The sequence below is a fragment of the Hyposmocoma kahamanoa genome, unplaced genomic scaffold (assembly GCF_003589595.1).
Source record: "Hyposmocoma kahamanoa isolate Upper Pololo Valley unplaced genomic scaffold, ASM358959v1 78, whole genome shotgun sequence".
In the NCBI taxonomy this organism is placed as follows: Eukaryota; Metazoa; Arthropoda; class Insecta; order Lepidoptera; family Cosmopterigidae; genus Hyposmocoma; species Hyposmocoma kahamanoa.
The window spans coordinates 25,384,588-25,402,465 of NW_020653945.1; the positions used below are offsets into that span (position 1 = coordinate 25,384,588).

Below are 17,878 nucleotides of genomic sequence, written 5' to 3' on the forward strand. Positions count from 1 at the left end.
CAAGAAGCCTCGAGACTCGTGAATAATGACTAACTTTCCGCACTTATACCAAAAATAACTATTTTAATAAGTGTCATTACCGTAATAGTGCTCATGTCTTTGAACCCAATTCAATTAAATATTTCATCTTTTGTTTTTCTTAATTTATGTTTCCTTTTCATGGCCTTAACTAAAATAAACAAAATACAGACTACCAAGAGACTACGTGGCCTGTAACGATAGTAATAAAACCTCTCATTTTCAAATTGATTCTCCTAAATTGACCTTTAAAACAATTGAGAAAGAACTCACAATATTTTCGCTTCGGATTCGCCTGAATGTAATGCACTCTTGAAATAAACCTGCCCCTTGAGAACTCCGGATTTGAGACGGAATATAAATGGAAAATGAATTGGAATGCAAAACGTATTGAAATTGGTTCAGCTAATTTGATTCTTTCATTTAGATTGTAAAGATTTTCCAGATTGAAGTGGTTATTTTATTTGTGTCTATTGCGTCTAGACACGATACAATATTTTTTTATTTGTATTTTGTTGTAACATTTATGCGAACGAATATGTGTAAAAGCTTTCTTGCTGCTTTCATCAAAACATCGTTGACATTTTGAACTTGCCAATATTCCCAGAGATATTTTTTTTAAAGAAACCAATTATTGCATTGCATTTATTTAGTTTAAATACTGTCAATGGTATGATGTCCATCTTTAGGACTTTTTTCGTACTATTGTTTCTTTTTTCTTCATAATTAAGAACTAGGCTCTTGTCGGTCATGTTGTTTTAGTATTCTTCTGTCTCTCTTTCCTTCGACGTTCCCTTTTACAAGTAAGAAATATTATATTCTTCCTTAAATTAAAAATATTAACAACATGCGCTTGCGTAGTTATATTTAAATCCAATTTATAAAGGTTTACCAAATTGAAGATTATAGATACAAGAGTGACATGGTTTGGCATATTGAAATATGCGTTGGATAATGGAATTGGTGGTTAACATTTTGACAGTTAATTTTGTCCTTCATTGGGTACATGAAATTGTACGTGAAGTACATTAGATAACACATAAAGGTCAGCTTTGTTTACATGAAAGTAAATAAATATATATGAGGGCCTTTACGTCTACGTGAATTCTAAAGTGAATTCCATTGCTCTGGTACTCACAGTACAAGGAATTTCCTAGTTTGAGTCCAGGTTTAGTAGTAATAGAGGTCCTTGTGAAAGAGTTCGTCCAGGGAAGTACTGCCACCTTACCTATTTCTGCCGCCAAGCAGTAATGTGACCATTACTGTTTTCCGGTTTTGAAGGGTAAGGTGCTGGTGAAATTACGTGTGACTTTTCAACTTATGTCTCAGGGTGACGGGCGCTGTGGCAGTGCCCCTCAGATCTTTGCGATTTAAAGCTCTGAGTGGTACTACAACTCCACCTGCGCTTTCCACCAGGTGCACGATTTGACCGTCCCGTCACTTGGTATTATTATTGTTCATTACTGTTAGTGTCACTTATGTGTGTCAATCAATCTTAACTTTCCACACTTTCTTACTTTTTCTGATATTCTCATTGGGGAGATTCGCCACGTTGGCTTAGTGCGGTTTCAAGAATTCACACATTTTGTTTAGCGAAATTTTTTTGACATGCAAGTTGTATCAGATATGAAACTGTTATAGACAAGCGTGTAGCTTACCATCAAGCTCACGACTTGTTCGTCCCGTAACTTGATATCATAAAAAAAACGGTAATTGTAATAGCTATCTGGCACATTATTAAAGTTCTTGCTTACTTCTTACTACTTAACCAATTATTCCAAAAGTTATGGTCATACTTTTGGAATAATTGGTTTCACAGATAGATATGCCTTGTAAATAGTTTCATTTGAGTATAATTATCTTAATATAAATAAAACAAAGGTGTTTCATCATTTATCATCAACTACTTGATCTGCGCCCTTATTTTCTTATCTGTATTAGCTATTTTAGGCCATTCACCAACTGAAGTAAGCTCTTCATTATCATTTTCATAGATCATGACAAATGGGCATTGTCGTATCTGCTTTTATTGGTTACAACCAAAATGGTAACAGTTTCCAACTGCCGGTTTCCTGTCTCCCTTAATAATATTGATACCGTAAATCTTCCTGAAGTTCCTCGTATTTCATTTAAGATTAAACTATTCCATAATTTTGCAGGTTTTCTCAATGCCAACCCATCACCGCAGTCAAAAGCCCGTGTAGCGAATTACGGGCTTATGGATCAAATAGCAGCTTTACACTGGGTGCAACAGAATATTGCGTTGTTTGGAGGCGATCCAACGAATATAACTCTGATGGGGCATGGTTCGGGCGCTGCTTGTATCAACTTCTTAATGATATCTCCTACTGTTATGCCAGGTATGTATTAGGTTAATTCAAACCAAGATTTCATTTAACGTCTTCCATGACCCAACGGGTTGCACTGTGGGCGTTGGACTAGCAGGCAGGTTTGATTCCCTGGCGGCCCAATTCATAAAATAAGCTTTCTAACATTGAGTGAATTCCATTGCTTTTTTTCAATTGCATGTGGTAGTCAGGTCCATTATTATTTTACCTTAATTGTAAGTGAATACTAATATAAATTCCCTAGAAGTTACACTAGATGACATGTGGAATACTTCGATTTGTTCAAATTTTTAGCAACTCATAAGTAATTTAGAGCAAGATAAAGCTCTTGTAGTGCCAGTGAGGATGTATGGTGCATGTGATTAATAACGGTTCATGATATTTGTGGACATATCAATTCTATTAGTAGTTCGGAAATTAAGTCCCCGTCTACCAACATAAACACGAAATTCAGTTTATATCAACCAAACCATGTAATAGTTTAGGAAGTGCTTTCTATATACGATTATACTACGAGTAAATTCTCATAGTGCCAATGTACACAATATTTTGAAATATGAAGAAGCAAAGTTCATTCATAACCGAATTCCACGGCTAAAGAAACAGGTTTTAGAAGGCATCGAAAACTTTTCAGATATGAAGTCAACACGATACATATCTCAGGAACTTTCACGACCTTGTTTTGTTTACGAGCTTTCTTGAATAACATTTTAGTTTAGGAAAGAAGTGTCGTCTAAAACTTTTCTATTATTACAGTATATTGATTCTAGCTTTTATTTTCAGGTTTATTCCACCGCTCAATTTTACTATCGGGCTCGGCACTTAGTTCGTGGGCGATAGTAGATGACCCTGTATATTATTCATTGAAACTCGCAAAGCATATGAACTGTACTATACCAGAAGACTTGACAAAAGACCATGAAGTTATAGTAGATTGCTTACGAGAGGCGACGATAGAAGAACTGCTGTCAGTTGACATATCACCACCAAACTTCTTGACAGCGTTCGGTCCTTCAGTTGATGGAGTGGTCATCAAGACTGACTTTGCAAAAGACTTCCTAACAATGTACTCCACGGGAGATTTCCCAAGCTTCGGGCCTTTGAACAATATGAATTTGAATTTGAACATTCATATAAAAAGGGGTGATAGTGGACGGAGATTGTTCCAGAATAAATACGACTTATTGTTTGGTGTGGCGACTAGTGAAGCGCTTTGGAAGTTTTCAGCTCACGATGTTCAGAATGGCATAGAGCCGGATAAGAGGGACCGCATGCTGAGGTAGGTAATAAAGTCCCTATTGTAAGTCTGCGCAGTGGCCATTCGGTAAATCCGATGAAATGGCTTCGTCGACGCAATATATTGCGACTGAGTGCACTCATAAATGGAATTGATATTTTAAAAGCAGAATTTGAAGATTGATTTTTGAGATAAAATGTGGAAAGATTTATTTCAAAGACCAAGTATTTATTTGATCCTCATATTGTACGATGAAATGAGGTATTTATAATATATATATACAATCTTGACTGAGCTACTTCATTGAAAATATCGGAGTACATTGTTGTTGAGGGCGTCAAATTCTAAATTGTTCTGATTCTATTTATTTTTTACAGGACATATGTAAGAAATGCGTACACCTACCACTTAAGCGAAATTTTCTACACAATTGTCAACGAATACACCGACTGGGAAAGAACGGTAGAGGTTTGTTTGTTATTACATCGTAGGGCTTTTAATTTTTAACTACAATTCAAGTATATATATATTTTTCTTGACCATTCCTCTCGGAGTACGAATTAATTTTTATACAAAGAGGCAGTAATAGCACTTAGCATATTTCAGCTTAGTTTTGAGCAAGAATATATGAACATTTTCCAAGTTATCTGTCGATTATTTTACGATATGTCAATAGGCTCTTTCAAAAGACTCCATTTTCTCTGAAGACTTCTTGATTCTTTCATCAAAGTCTACTTCCAATAAACATAACTCCGTGCTTTGTGTTCCAACTCCCAAACTTTTGAATTCTTCGATTAATAGTGTCACTGCGTTGTCGAAGTTTGTTTTCGTATGATCTTGGCGATCAAATCCTAAGTAAACATTTTGAACTTGCACAGACCCAATCGCTAGTCCCAAATTCAATTTAAACTTCGACTAGAAATTTTTGAGCAGTTTTCAATGGTTTTATCGATTGTAGATAATCCAAAGACTTCAATTCGACTTGTCAGAAAATTTTCACCCAAGTGATAAATCCTCTTAAATCTTTGTGGAACGGTAATCCTACGGTTTAAATTAGGATTGTTTTGTCTTTTGAATTAGCGAGCAGGATTCGCAGTTTAAATCATAATTGTATTTCTAATCTAAAATACAGAAAGTGTTACACATCAAATGATTCATTAAACATCGCACCTTGAAACCAATACCATCATTAAACATAAAAACCATTTGCGGAAAATGTTGATTAAAATTTCTGAAAATAAGGTTGAATTTGAAAGCTCGAGATTTTCGACATTGACGTGCGATATAATATAGCTTTCCTGTAATATTATTTTCTCCTTTGTAATATTGAAATTTTAAAGATTCTGTTAATTACCATGGCCCTTTAAAATTAAATTTTCAGTAACTCAGTGCGACAATATTTTTTATTTTTCTAAATTGAACCGTACTGCCAGGAGAATAGAGCAGTTATTACTTTTCATCGTACTGTCTACGATCTCATGGCGCCCCGGGAAATTCATCTTCTTCAAAAAATAAATAAACTACAATATTTTTTTTATTGTTACAGAATCCTATCAATACTAGAGACGCAATGGTAGCAGCATTATCCGACGCACAATATATAGCCCCACTGGTCCAAAGTGGAGATTTGTTGAGTGGTGGCCCCAAACTTGTGCCGAGTGACGAGGACGGCCCTAGGAGACCTACTAAGACGTTCTTCTATGTATTCGACTATCAGTCTAAAGACGGATATTATCCACAAGTAAGATGCACTATTGAGTTTACATATGTAATAAAAAAATAAATATTTTAATAAGCTTGAAGTTTTAAGGACAAAATAGACAAACAACTACGACCTAAACTAAATGGATATTGGAAATAAAATTATTTTTTTCTTGTCCTGTACTTTGATCTATCAATTTAAATTTCATAAACCATATCACAAAGGCGCTCTTTTTAGTTCCAAATAAAATTCTATTGTATGTGTTACTCGCTACAAACTAAAAAGTTTTGAGTACAGAACTATAATGAGTTTCAAAAATAGAACGGCGTATTTTTGCTAATTAAATTATCAATTATGACGCTACTCAACCGCTCTGCTGCGTCCTGATTGGTTATAATCTCAGTACAGAGTACTAAAAAAACCGACCTCAAAAGTACGTGGAATTACATATATTTACCAAGTTTTATTGAAATCGCTTACCAGAAAGTGCGCAAACCCGGATTCGTCCCCTAGTTTGCCACTATACGGAACTTGACACAGGAGATAATAGAAATCGGTTCTCACTACTCATAGTATATTGAGAGAGAAAAAGGCCTTGAATTGGAGAATAGCAAAATCAACCATTAAAATAATTGCTCCTTACAATAAAATTTAGGCGCTATTTATAAAAATGAATCTTCATGCGTGAGCAGCCACCCTTAGACGTGGATGATTTTCTTCAAAATTAAATGGGACTACTATGGAGGTACCCTCTTTCCAATAAAAAAATTAAAATTTGTTCACAAATACCACAGTTATCGTGTAAGATACAGACAAAAAAAAGAAACAGTCGAATTGAAAACCTCCTCCTTTTTTTGACGTCGGTTAAAAATATAAACGGTACTTGGATAATCATGGAAACTTCTGTTCTCATTTGGTTTTTGTTTTGTAACGTTTGTTTGACTTCTGTTTGAGTTTGTTGTCGTGGATTGTTAACAAATAGTCTTTAAATAATTTAATTTAGAAAAAAATGTTGTATGCAATCGTTAATAATTACTTAGGTCTTAAAATCTCGTACCTCTTACTTAGGCCACTCGGCAAAGTCTCTTGGCCTAAACACGGTGCCCTATTTTAAGAACCCCCAATTAAGCAATGATTGCAATACTATTTCGGATCTAAATTGCGTTTTTTTTTTTCACACAAGCCATGAGACCCGTTAATGTCCTGAAACGTTGGTTGGTTTAAAAAAACAAATACGCGATTTAGTACCGAAAAAAAATTTTTATTTTCAATGTAAAAACCTAAGTGCTCGAAAATAAATATAATTTAAAATTCTTTTGGCAAGAAAGAGAAACAACTCGCACAGAAGTTTTGAATTCGCTTCATGAAGCTTCCGGTAGGTAGAAGGCTGGCAACTATTTTTCTGTCACAAAATATGTTTAGTTCTCCGAAGAGGATCATTGTCACAGGTTGTGATGAACCACTATTTCCTACCTTTAATTGGAACATATTTAGCACTGTTTTTATAGATAAAATAAGTGCACATTTGACCTCTTTCTCATCCGACGGAAAGTGACAATGAGGACGACAATGGAGCATACACACCAATAGAATGCCCATTCACTCTCGACTTGAATAGACCTAAATTAAACGTTCAGAGAACAAATCTGCAGACAGGGAATTCTATTATTTAATTTAATTTTAATATATTTAGCAAACATAAGGCTTGTGTAGACTTAGACAAAGACAAAATTACAAATAAAACGTTTAAAGAAATAATTGCAAAGTATTTGGAAGAATTTAGCATACAACTATTTCAACATCAAATATTTCAAAAGAGCTTCATTAAAGATAAGCAATTTAACCTGAAACAACTAGAACAGGTCGTTACGCCTAAATGGGCAATTGTTAATGTCAAGTCAATCAATAATAACTTATTACTAGCTGGTGAGTAGTAACAATTTTAATATTTAATGTAACCTCCAATTTAATTTGGAGATCTTGTATTCCTCCATGACGGTGAGGCTACCAATAACCCGGACAGACAAGCAACGCCTACAAAATTGTTTAACTAATATATAAATTGTGAGGCGGTTTCAGGACCAATTTCCCTTAAAATTCTACCGAATATAATTTAGTTAATTAAAGTATTGAATATTTATGGTATTTCTGGGAGAAAAGCAATATCTGATAGTCCCGTAGGGTTCAAAATGGTTAGAACTGTAATATTCGTAATACGAGTCCCAATTTTGGTACAATTGAATGTCTATAATTGAATAATTACGACCCACTATATAATAGAGTAAGAAGGATATTGCATGATTTACGTGATCTATTTTCGGGACAAAATGCGTAAAAACTTAAACGAAATTTTGACAAGTAACAAATAAATCATAGATAAACTGTTAAGCAAAGAAAACATAGCAGCTGCTGTAATTACTTATTGATCACGGTATATTAAAAACCTTAAATAATAAACAGACACTTACTTGAAAAGATGGCTCAATTTGCTTTAAAAACATTTTCTGAAAATTAAAACTGTACGTTTGGATCTTTTGGAATCTGTATAAGCTTGGTTTTATCTTTGAAAAATTCATATAAATTAAATTTGTCAGTCTCCGCGACTTAATGACCATTAGTATTAGAATAATAAATTAACTGTTCGTTTGAAATGTTTCAAGCTGGATGGCTCGATCCTTTTATGTTGGTCGCTCGAACGCTGCAAATAGTGAACGAGGTATATTCAAATGAAATTAGAAATTAGATTCCTCTATTAAGCCGAATTCCAGATTAAATTTAACAAATATTATGTATTAGTAAGAAAGAAAAAAATTGGCACCATGCTTGCCAAGCTGGATAGAGAAGTATGTGATTTAATAAACATAAAACCAGATGTCCAGTGTGGTGTTCTTTGAAAAATTTTTTCGTAAATTCACATCTTCAACTAGCGAATAATTTATCGTGATGAATTATAATTCTTGCTTTGCTGACAACTACAAGTAGATCGAATAATACTTTATGGTGACTTCATGACGAAAGTATTAGAATCGGTCCACGGCTTAGCACAACGAAAAAAACTACAAGGTTCTATAATAGTAAAATACTAAGAAACACTAATACAATGCTTGTAGCACGGATGGCCGGTGTGGCCGGAAGATGCAGCGTGGGCAGACCACTCACAACATGAACCAACGACCCTGTTGCGGGATGGATGTCAACAGCGTAAGCAGGCCGTTGTGGCAATCTTTGTGGGAAGTTTATTTCAGCACATTTTTTGGCTGGATGGATGATGATGTTTTATCGTGCCAACATTACGTTTACATCAGACATTTTCTTGGCACAAATCTCTTTATACACTGACAGCACTTGCAATCCAAATTAATAGTCGCTTTTGAAAAGGCATCATAAATCGATTCCTATTTCTGAACCGACGCTTATGGCACATTTGAATGGAGTTATTGAACGGATAGAACATTTGGCTGCGGTATTTGGTTCGGAGGATTGAAAAAATAATAGATGCAAGATATTTCTCAACTAGTCATGATATATGTACCACAATAAATACACAGTTGTACGTATAATGGATATATCTGATGTGCGCATAAGACACGTACATAGATTGCAAGTATGACACATTGATATTGTTGTTACAACTTAAACAAAGATCGAACACTCAGAAAAAACACTCAGAAAAAATTCCTTCGATCCGGTCCGACCGGATAACAAACTAGTGGAGTAATTTCACAAAAAATAATTGAATATCAATTCAATAAAAATTTAATTAATACAGTGAATAGCGACATCTCTCGCCAGGACTGGTAGCTGTAAAGGTACTAACTGGGTGATCAATCTGTCATAGATTTCTCATAGATGGCGCTACGACTAAAAAGTCGTTGAAAGACCAAGTACAAAGACACGACGCAAGCACATAGAAAAATTGGTGAGGTCCGTTGGTTCGTTCCGTGGCTTAGTTGGTATAGCGTCTGGCACGGTATGCAAGAAGACGTCGGTTCGAATCCGACCGGATCGAAAGAATTTTTTCTGAGTGTTTTTTCTGAGTGTTCGATCTTTGTATTATTAATCATAACAAACTAGTGGAGTAATTTCACAAAAAATAATTGAATATCAATTCAATAAAAATTTAATTAACACGGTTAATTAGTAAATCCCGATGTAAGAATTTTAGAAGAAGTAAGAAATTTAGTAGCACGTTCGACCAGGGAAGTACTGCCACCTTACCTATTTCCGCCGCTAAGCAGTTTGCGAGCAGTTCGTTTTGGTTTCGCAGGATAAGGGTGCTGGTGAAATTACAGGCACATAGGACTTGTCAACTTCTGTCTCAGAACAAGACTCAGCGCAGTGCCCTCAGATCTTTGTGATTTAAACCTCTGAATGGCACTGCAACGTTATAGATATGCGTGTCGCTTACCACCAGGTGCAAGAACAGTTTGTTCTGTCACTTGGCATCGTAACAAAAAGAAAGGGTTTAGTCAAACAGCTGTTTTTATGCACTTTTGTGAGTTCCTGTTTATTAATGCTGTTTATTTAATACATTTATATGTTTTCTCCTGTTACACTCTATTTCACGTCACGATCATGCTATGATATAACATATTTAAATCATCATCTCTATATTAGACTATACCCTATTCAAAGTCTGAAACAACCACAAACATTCCAATAAACATTGCTAAAGTAGCATAGTCTGGAACACTTATGCTTGTAGTGTAGTGACACCAAGTGTATTCTACATACTTTGTATGCATACACAGTTGAAGACTTAGACTTTATAAATATTAATAAAGCAACTTTGTAATTTTGTGCTAAAACTGGATTCAGAATATAAAGACTTAAGAATTAGACAAGAAAAATTAAATAATAAATAAATAACTCATACACTCAACATAGCCCCGCACTAGGGAAACCCTGTGTCGCGGGTGCCATGGACACACACATAGACAACCACAAATTACACCCAAACTCACGAGAGAAATAAATGTAAGCCATACAAACATTTTTCCCGGCACGGGAATCGAACCTGGGACCTCTGCGTGGCAGTCCGGCATGGTAACCGTTGGGCCACAGAGGCAGTTAAATTCAATCAGTGATGTGCATTATAATTTTAGATAGTAAGTACTTCTGGAGAAGAAATAATTATAAATTATATTCAATATCTTTTGATATATTTATATTAGAAAGGATTGCCATGCCGGCATGGTAACCGTTCGGACACGGAGGCAGTTAAAGGTATATATATTGATATTTTTACTTAATTAATAGTTCATATTCTGATATTTTTTCTACTTTCGAGTGTTTGTCAATATTCATATCATAAAATCTACATCAGACGATCTTTTCACTTCAGTAACGTTAAATAATATTATAGTCAAAGTATCATCATAAGGTCTCTTAAATTCATGTCCACTTAATTGTAGTGGACTAATGAATGAAAGGGTCTAAAGACGGCTAGTTAGGCAGGACGGGGCGGCTATAATAGAGAATCGAGGCGGTTCCGCTGCATCGCTGTGCGTTGAGTTGCCAATAATGCCGATTGTTGTTGCAAACTCTTGCGCAGTCCTTCAAGCATGGCATAAATCGAAATCTAATTTAGCAGTCTATATGTTATCTGTTATGCGTATTATATGCGTACTTTGTTAAGTTTGAAATCACACGTACAGATATTCTATAGAGCTGATCTAAACGGACAAACTAACAAAAAAAACACATTTGACTAAAACAACCTTATGTCACTAAATTCAAAGTAAATTTGTGATTGCAAACTGAAAACAATTGAAATATGCACTTAAACATGTCGCCATAAGTTTGATTCTAAGAAGGTCAAACTTCAAGATAAAATTAAACATTTATTGGTAGCATTTTTAGGTACTAGTTTGAAATGTGATTTTACTAATATTAATTCCAACTCTATCCATTTATTCTCCTTGACTACTGCAGAGTTCCTTCACAAATCTGAGTAAGCAGAATCTGTAGATATCATAACAGGCTCTTTATTTAAGTGGTTCTCGATTACATACTACTTGCAATACTTACCAACTCTGCAACATTATCGCTCTTGGGCTTGTGTAACCTATAGAGGCTTAAACCTCAATTGATTGCTTTGTCGAACATGAGCTGCTTTATCTAATGTAGTATTATAGAGATAATTCTGAATGTTATCAAATTTACAACTAATTGAGATTCGATCACAAAAGGGTAGGTAACCGAGAATTTTGTGTAACACAAATAAAGGGAATTGTTTCTTGATACCTAATTATTACTAAGTACTAAGTGTTACAATATTATACCTAATCTAACACTTTGCGGCGCTCCTTTAAAAATAGTTGCGAAATTTAAGTACTTGGGTCGTTGGCTGTTCGTTGTAACATGTTGGCCCACAGGTTTGGACGCTATACGAGACAAGTAAAGATTACACTGTTTAAATCTTATTGTCAGTCCTTTTACACGTGCAGTCTGTGGGTCAACTATACGGCCTGCGCGTGCAATACAACAACGCGTTCCGGGTGTTGCTAGGGCTGCCGCGCTATTGTAGCGCCTCGGGGATGTTTGCGGAGTCGCATACAGACTGGTTTGCAGCCATTATGCGCAAGAGGTGTGCCTCGATGCTAAGACGCTTGCGCGGCAGCCCCAACCGCAACCTGAGCGCATTGTCTGCACGCTGGGACTCGCCGATGTTCGCACACTGGATGCGACTTCATAGCATATGATCAGTCGCATAGTTTTATTTTGTTTCTTTTTTTATTTCGTTTTTTGTAATTTTTGTATTGTGTAACTAACCCTTAGAATTAAGCATTTTGTAATTTTAACTAACAATCTATGGACCCAGTTCCGAAATAAATGATTATTATTATTATTATTATATTATATAATTATTACCGGTCGTTAAAATTCTACTATTTTAAACCCCTTAACCTGCCGATTGACACAAATTTTAATTTACTTAATATAATGGCACAGGACACATAATAAACAATGTGACGTGAAATGCTATTCTTTTCACTTAAGTATTATACACGTAGTAATGCGATAAAATAAACGCTTATTATTTCCAATCAAATAAAATTTTAAAGTTCAACATACACAATTTTAAACAAAATAGCCACAAAGTAAACTGTATTTAGAAAGGTAGTGCGTTGATGGAAATCGCTATGAATATTCAATTAATAGACCTCGCCTCAACGACTGAGGTGTTGAAATAGGGAATAAAAGTACGGTTTGCACAGTAACTGATTTTATAGATTATTTACAAATAAACTTGTTTTGTTGCAGCGCATGGGAGCAGTTCACGGTGAAGAGATGCCATACGTTTTCGGAGCACCACTAGTCGACGGCTTTGGACACTTTCCACAAAATTACACAAAGTCAGAGATAGCGCTCTCTGAATCTATTATGCTTTTTGTCGCCAACTTTGCTAGGACTGGGTGAGCGATAATTTTTTGTTTAACTGAATTGTTCCTTCAAGCTTCAGTGATTTATAAAGTGCTTGATTTGATATTTAAAACTTACGGTTTGGTATTGGTTTGTTCAAACTATTTACATCTAACTGATGCTCTGCACAAGTCTCTGTCAATGAGAATACTCAAGTTACACCACGATGACGCAGCTTCAGTCGAAAAAAAATCTATTTCACCGAATATATTCATGTAAATACAATTTTGTGACGATGTTAATTTTGCTAGTAATACCAATAATTGAAGTTCGATTGTTAACAAAATTGTGTTTGAAAGATAACAGGATTTATTAAATACACATGACCTAAATAAACTGGTCCTAAATAAGCACCATCGAATATTTAAACTAAATCTAAAAGTTTTTCTTCTTATAATTAATTACATTGGAACGATTTATATAACAAATAACGACACGGTTAGAGCATCTACTGTCAATCGTTCATTATCACTGGTTTTCTAAATTGTTTGGCGAATGTCACGTGTTTTGCTGTAAAAGATTTAAACCCACTAACACCAAATACACACCGATCTAAAACCAACTAGCCAAACATTTCTATTTCAAATTCTGATTGAGGTGTCCCCAAGGACTTGAACTTGGTCCACAACTGTTCAATACATTAAACATGAACCTAAGACTTGAATAACATCAGCGATTCACTTTAATCTGGCGTAAACATGCAAATATGTACCGTTTAGATATTGCAAACTGCATTAAATAAGACAATGCTATGGTGAACTTCGAGTAGTCAAATCATACTTGTGCAAGGTTTAAATGAATTACGTAATTGCTAAGCGAGCGTGTACATAATTGATAAGAAGTTATAGCTAGCATTCAAAGGTTTAATAGATTTAAAGAGAAACTTGGAAGGTGAATAGAATAGAACTTCCCGAATAAAGCTCCATTGTCGTTGGAGGATCTAATTTAGGCTGAAAGCGTTTTAAAGCTTTTGATAAACGGAATCATTGAAAGGTGAACAAAAATTTCCTTGCACCATTCATTGTAGTAAAAATTCATATGATATTGTTTCATTTCTTTTCTGCTTTTTGTTACGTAAAATCCGTTTCAGTAAAGTTCTTGGTACGTAAGGTTAATAAAGATTGCAATTGTGCAAGGTTTATAATATAGGTTATACTCTGGAATTTTGATAACACATTCATACAAGTAAGTTATAAAAGAAAATAGATGATCGAATCACGTATCTGATTGATAAATTATAAATAATAAGAAAAATAAGCTAAAAGATAAAAGTGCAAAGTGTTAAGGATACCATCGACCGAAAATCTACGTTACCTATCAGTAGTCCGAAATGACAATTTCCAGAAATAACGTTTGGTCGAAATTTCATAACCTCGAAAGTAATTTTGAGAGGAAAATGTTTTTTTCTTTTAAACCTAACTTAACCTAACCTAACCGAACCTAATCGTGTCTTTGCGATAAACATTCAACGTATCCTGAAAGAACACCTGTTTCATTATAATTTGGTTTTCGGTGTAATGAAATTTCGAAGAAACATTGTTTCGGACAAAAAAAAAATTCGGCTTTGTGATAGGTTGCCGAAAATGTAACATAAGCAATAATAATGTGTCTAACAATCACACCAGTTACACGGTTACAAATATTGTAATCATAGCACGTGGAATTCCCTCTGCTATGAGTACCAAAGCAACGAACTCACTTTGAAGCACTACCCAAAACATCCAGGACTCAACCAATTTAGAAAAGTTCATTTTTTTCCCAATTCGGAATCACTCATCCAGCGCCCACTGTGCAATCTATTGGGCTATTGATATCGTCATTCAAATGATATAAATTGGGTTATGTAACTCTACAGATAACTACAACCAATATCAAATCACATGCGTCAAGAAATCCCAGAAGCAATTCGAAAGCAATCATAAAATGTATCATTTACAAATAAACGTCTCTCCGAAAACCATTAGGATAAATCACATGCAAAAAATATCTATATTTACCCGCATGAACGCTTGTTTACTTCGTTACAGGAACCCGAATGACAATATTCGACAAGAGGTCTTACTGCCTGCTTCGAGAGAGAGGAATAAATTCAAAGGCATAAACTGGGAGGAATATGATTCGACACACCAAAAGTATTTGGAAATAGGTTAGTAAATATTTCGGGAAGGAAAAGAAAGTTAGTAACGCATTGGTCGAAGATAAATTCTTTGTTCAGCCACAATACATTAGTAACGTTTTGGTTACAATGCCTATTTTCCTCACATTGGTACCATTTTAGTAACGTGTGCATTTTTGTCTCACTGATAACGTTTTCGTTACACATTACAATGAAGGCTGCTAAAAGTTTTACTGACGTAGTAAAATATTTCGAAGATTTATTACAAGAAGAAGATGTAAATTTTATATAACGATGTTTTGTTAGTAATTTTTGTTGTTATTCTTGGAACTTATCTTCATCTAATAAAAAAAAAATTAATAATCGTTTATGTAATTTGTTTTTGTTCATAGCCACGTTAAACCGACATTTAGATAATGAAAGGGGATATTAGCGTCATGTTATTCATAATTGTTTACACAAAGTGTGGGTTTAGCGTTTGACTGTATTAGCTTTATTTTGTACTTACTAACGTTCATTTCGTACTTCGTGCTTTGTTTTTCTTATCTATTTAATTAGTCAGTTTTCCAAAAATAATCATTTTCTAGTTACGTCACTCTATTATTGAAGGGACAATTAATTATGTGAATGATTTCTTTTATATTTTCTCCTTAGCTAATTACCTAAGCTAATAGATCCAGCAAACTCTTCTTACTTACAACAAACTACACTACAATATCGTAGAACAGGCTAATTGCTACAGTGGGACCAAATACCCAATTATAACTTTTGTCTCATGGGTAACAATTTGTATGATAATTCCGCAAACATTAACCTTCGTAGTTTGTGTGACCTATTACACCGGGTTGACTGTCGAAGTTGCTGAATAGATACCGTTACTTTAGAATTTCTGAACGAGAATGTTTGTTAACAATTTCATGTTTTCATAGCTACACACATGACTCTGTATTCTGTTGTTATTGGGTATTTTCTAAAGAAAATTGTATATAATTAGGATGTAATACGAGAAAGAAACTTTGTATTAAGGGAAACTTGTGGTTTTCCTCATTTCTTGCAATAATTTCATTCTCATTATAGAAATTGAACTAATTAAATTATTACTTTTACGGTTACTATGCAAGAATGAGCTTCAGTTTGTTCATTGTCATGTTTTATTCACAGGTATGAAACCTCGACTGAAGAATCACTACCGAGCACATCAGATGTCAGTTTGGCTTCGTCTCGTTCCAGAACTTCACCGAGCTGGTATGGACGACTTTGGCGCCCGACACAACCTATTCAAAAACCACAACGAACAAGACTTGTACGAGGGCATTGTACGACCCGACCCGCTCGCTAGAAACCCTAATGAGAACGAACAAAGGAAGAACGGTAGTGTGTACTCAGATACAGCGCTGACTACAGTCGATACAATTCTAGCCACCTGTGTTACCCTACTGCCAAACGGAAGAGACTTGCAAACATTGAACGCCACCGAAAACACTCTAGCTAATTTAGAGGCAGCAGGCTATGCTGCATATTCCACTGCATTAAGCGTCACCATAGCTATAGGCTGCTCTCTGTTGATACTGAACGTGTTAATATTCGCTGGGGTATACTATCAGAGAGATAAATCCAGGTCGCGCGGGAAACAATCACGCTTTAACGAGAAACATTTCGAAACGATATCGGGGAAGCATTCTCATTATCATATGGATCCGACACACGCTCCAAGCTTAGTCGTTGACGTTGAGAGGCAGAACAGAAAAAAGCAACTCAACGATCCCCACGTAATGAATGTGAATTTTAAAGGGCCACTAGATGTGCCAAAATCGCCGCCAAGCCCGACGCTCAGTTTAGATAACATGATGTTGCCGAGCAAACTGGGCAGTCGGAACAGCAGTTTTCGGCTACCGAACGTCAATTACCCGCAAATGGGTGGGTACGCGACTATGCCCAAGAATTTGAGCCAGTTTAATAACTCCCCGTCCTTACAGGAGTTAAGGCAGGCGAAATTCCAGCCTCCGAACGGCTCGGCGGCACAGGGCTCCCCGGGGGGAGGTCCGCGTGTGGGGGACGAAACGAGGGGGCCTCACGCCACGCTCCGCCGCGGCAAAGCCTCCCTCCATGCGTCTAACCTCCCCCAAGCAGCCATTGACGAAATGAGAGTGTGACATTTAATCCCCAGAGACTTTACTTTACAGGATTAAAAAGTGTTTCCCTCGGATTTTAAAACGTGTACGTGTGTGTAAATAGTTGTGTGTGTGGGAGTTGAGGATTTTTTTTAGAAAAAATGTTATCGATTTTCTGAAACAATAGATATGATTATCGAATTAAATCAACTGTATTATAAAATTTTGTTTCATTATTTACAAAACGTTAAATAGACATAAGGAATAGTCAATTGTCTAATTTACATTAGACAATTGACTATTCCTATGCAGACATAAAATATGCACTAGATACGAGGTCGCTCCGTCAGAAACTTTGTTGTAGAGCGAAAACAATTAACCGCCAACACTACCGGTAATATCAAGTATCAAAAGCTGGCAGACCATTCAACCAAACTGGACCGTAATTTCTGAATATCAGTGAGCTCATAGTGGATAGTTAGAACAAGGTCTAAGAGAGCATTTTGCTAGGAATGCGTTGCGGTCGACGATAAACAAGCCCATAAAGGGTCTTTGTTCGATTCCCCGAACGGCATACGTAATAGGACACGCAGTAGAGATGGGATTAGTTTATTATCGATTGAAGGTCAGCAGTGAAGGTTTCATTAGCATTACAACGGTCTCAATGAAAACAAACTATCTACATATCACGACTTCGCATGATAGATTCTGCATTTTGTTTTAAACTCAAAAATAGAAATCTTTTCTAATATAAATATATCAAAAGATATTGAATATAATTTATAATTATTTCTTCTCCAGAAGTACTTACTATCTAAAATTATAACGCACATCACTGATTGAATTGTTATTAGCCTATTCATGTGTAATATTCAACGAAGAGAACTACACGATAGCTTGTATTATGTTCTAACACGTATG

General features: G+C 35.4%; 1 protein-coding gene across 2 annotated transcripts in view; it reads left to right on the forward strand.

Moving 5' to 3' along the window:
- Positions 1–17,154, forward strand: part of LOC113232841 (neuroligin-4, Y-linked-like) — a 26,053-nt gene extending 8,899 nt beyond the window's left edge. Inside the window, exons 4-10 of one of the 2 annotated variants that reach the window (XM_026467690.1) lie at positions 2,178–2,378; positions 3,150–3,645; positions 3,981–4,065; positions 5,150–5,344; positions 12,572–12,723; positions 14,758–14,876; positions 16,008–17,154. In XM_026467690.1, the coding sequence (XP_026323475.1) occupies positions 2,178–2,378; positions 3,150–3,645; positions 3,981–4,065; positions 5,150–5,344; positions 12,572–12,723; positions 14,758–14,876; positions 16,008–16,999 (2,240 nt within the window). In that variant the 3' untranslated portion in view covers positions 17,000–17,154. Of the gene's footprint in view, positions 1–2,177; positions 2,379–3,149; positions 3,646–3,980; positions 4,072–5,149; positions 5,345–12,571; positions 12,724–14,757; positions 14,877–16,007 lie in introns of both variants that reach the window. The other variant, XM_026467689.1, reaches the window with a different exon arrangement.
- Positions 17,155–17,878: the final 724 nt, after the last annotated feature.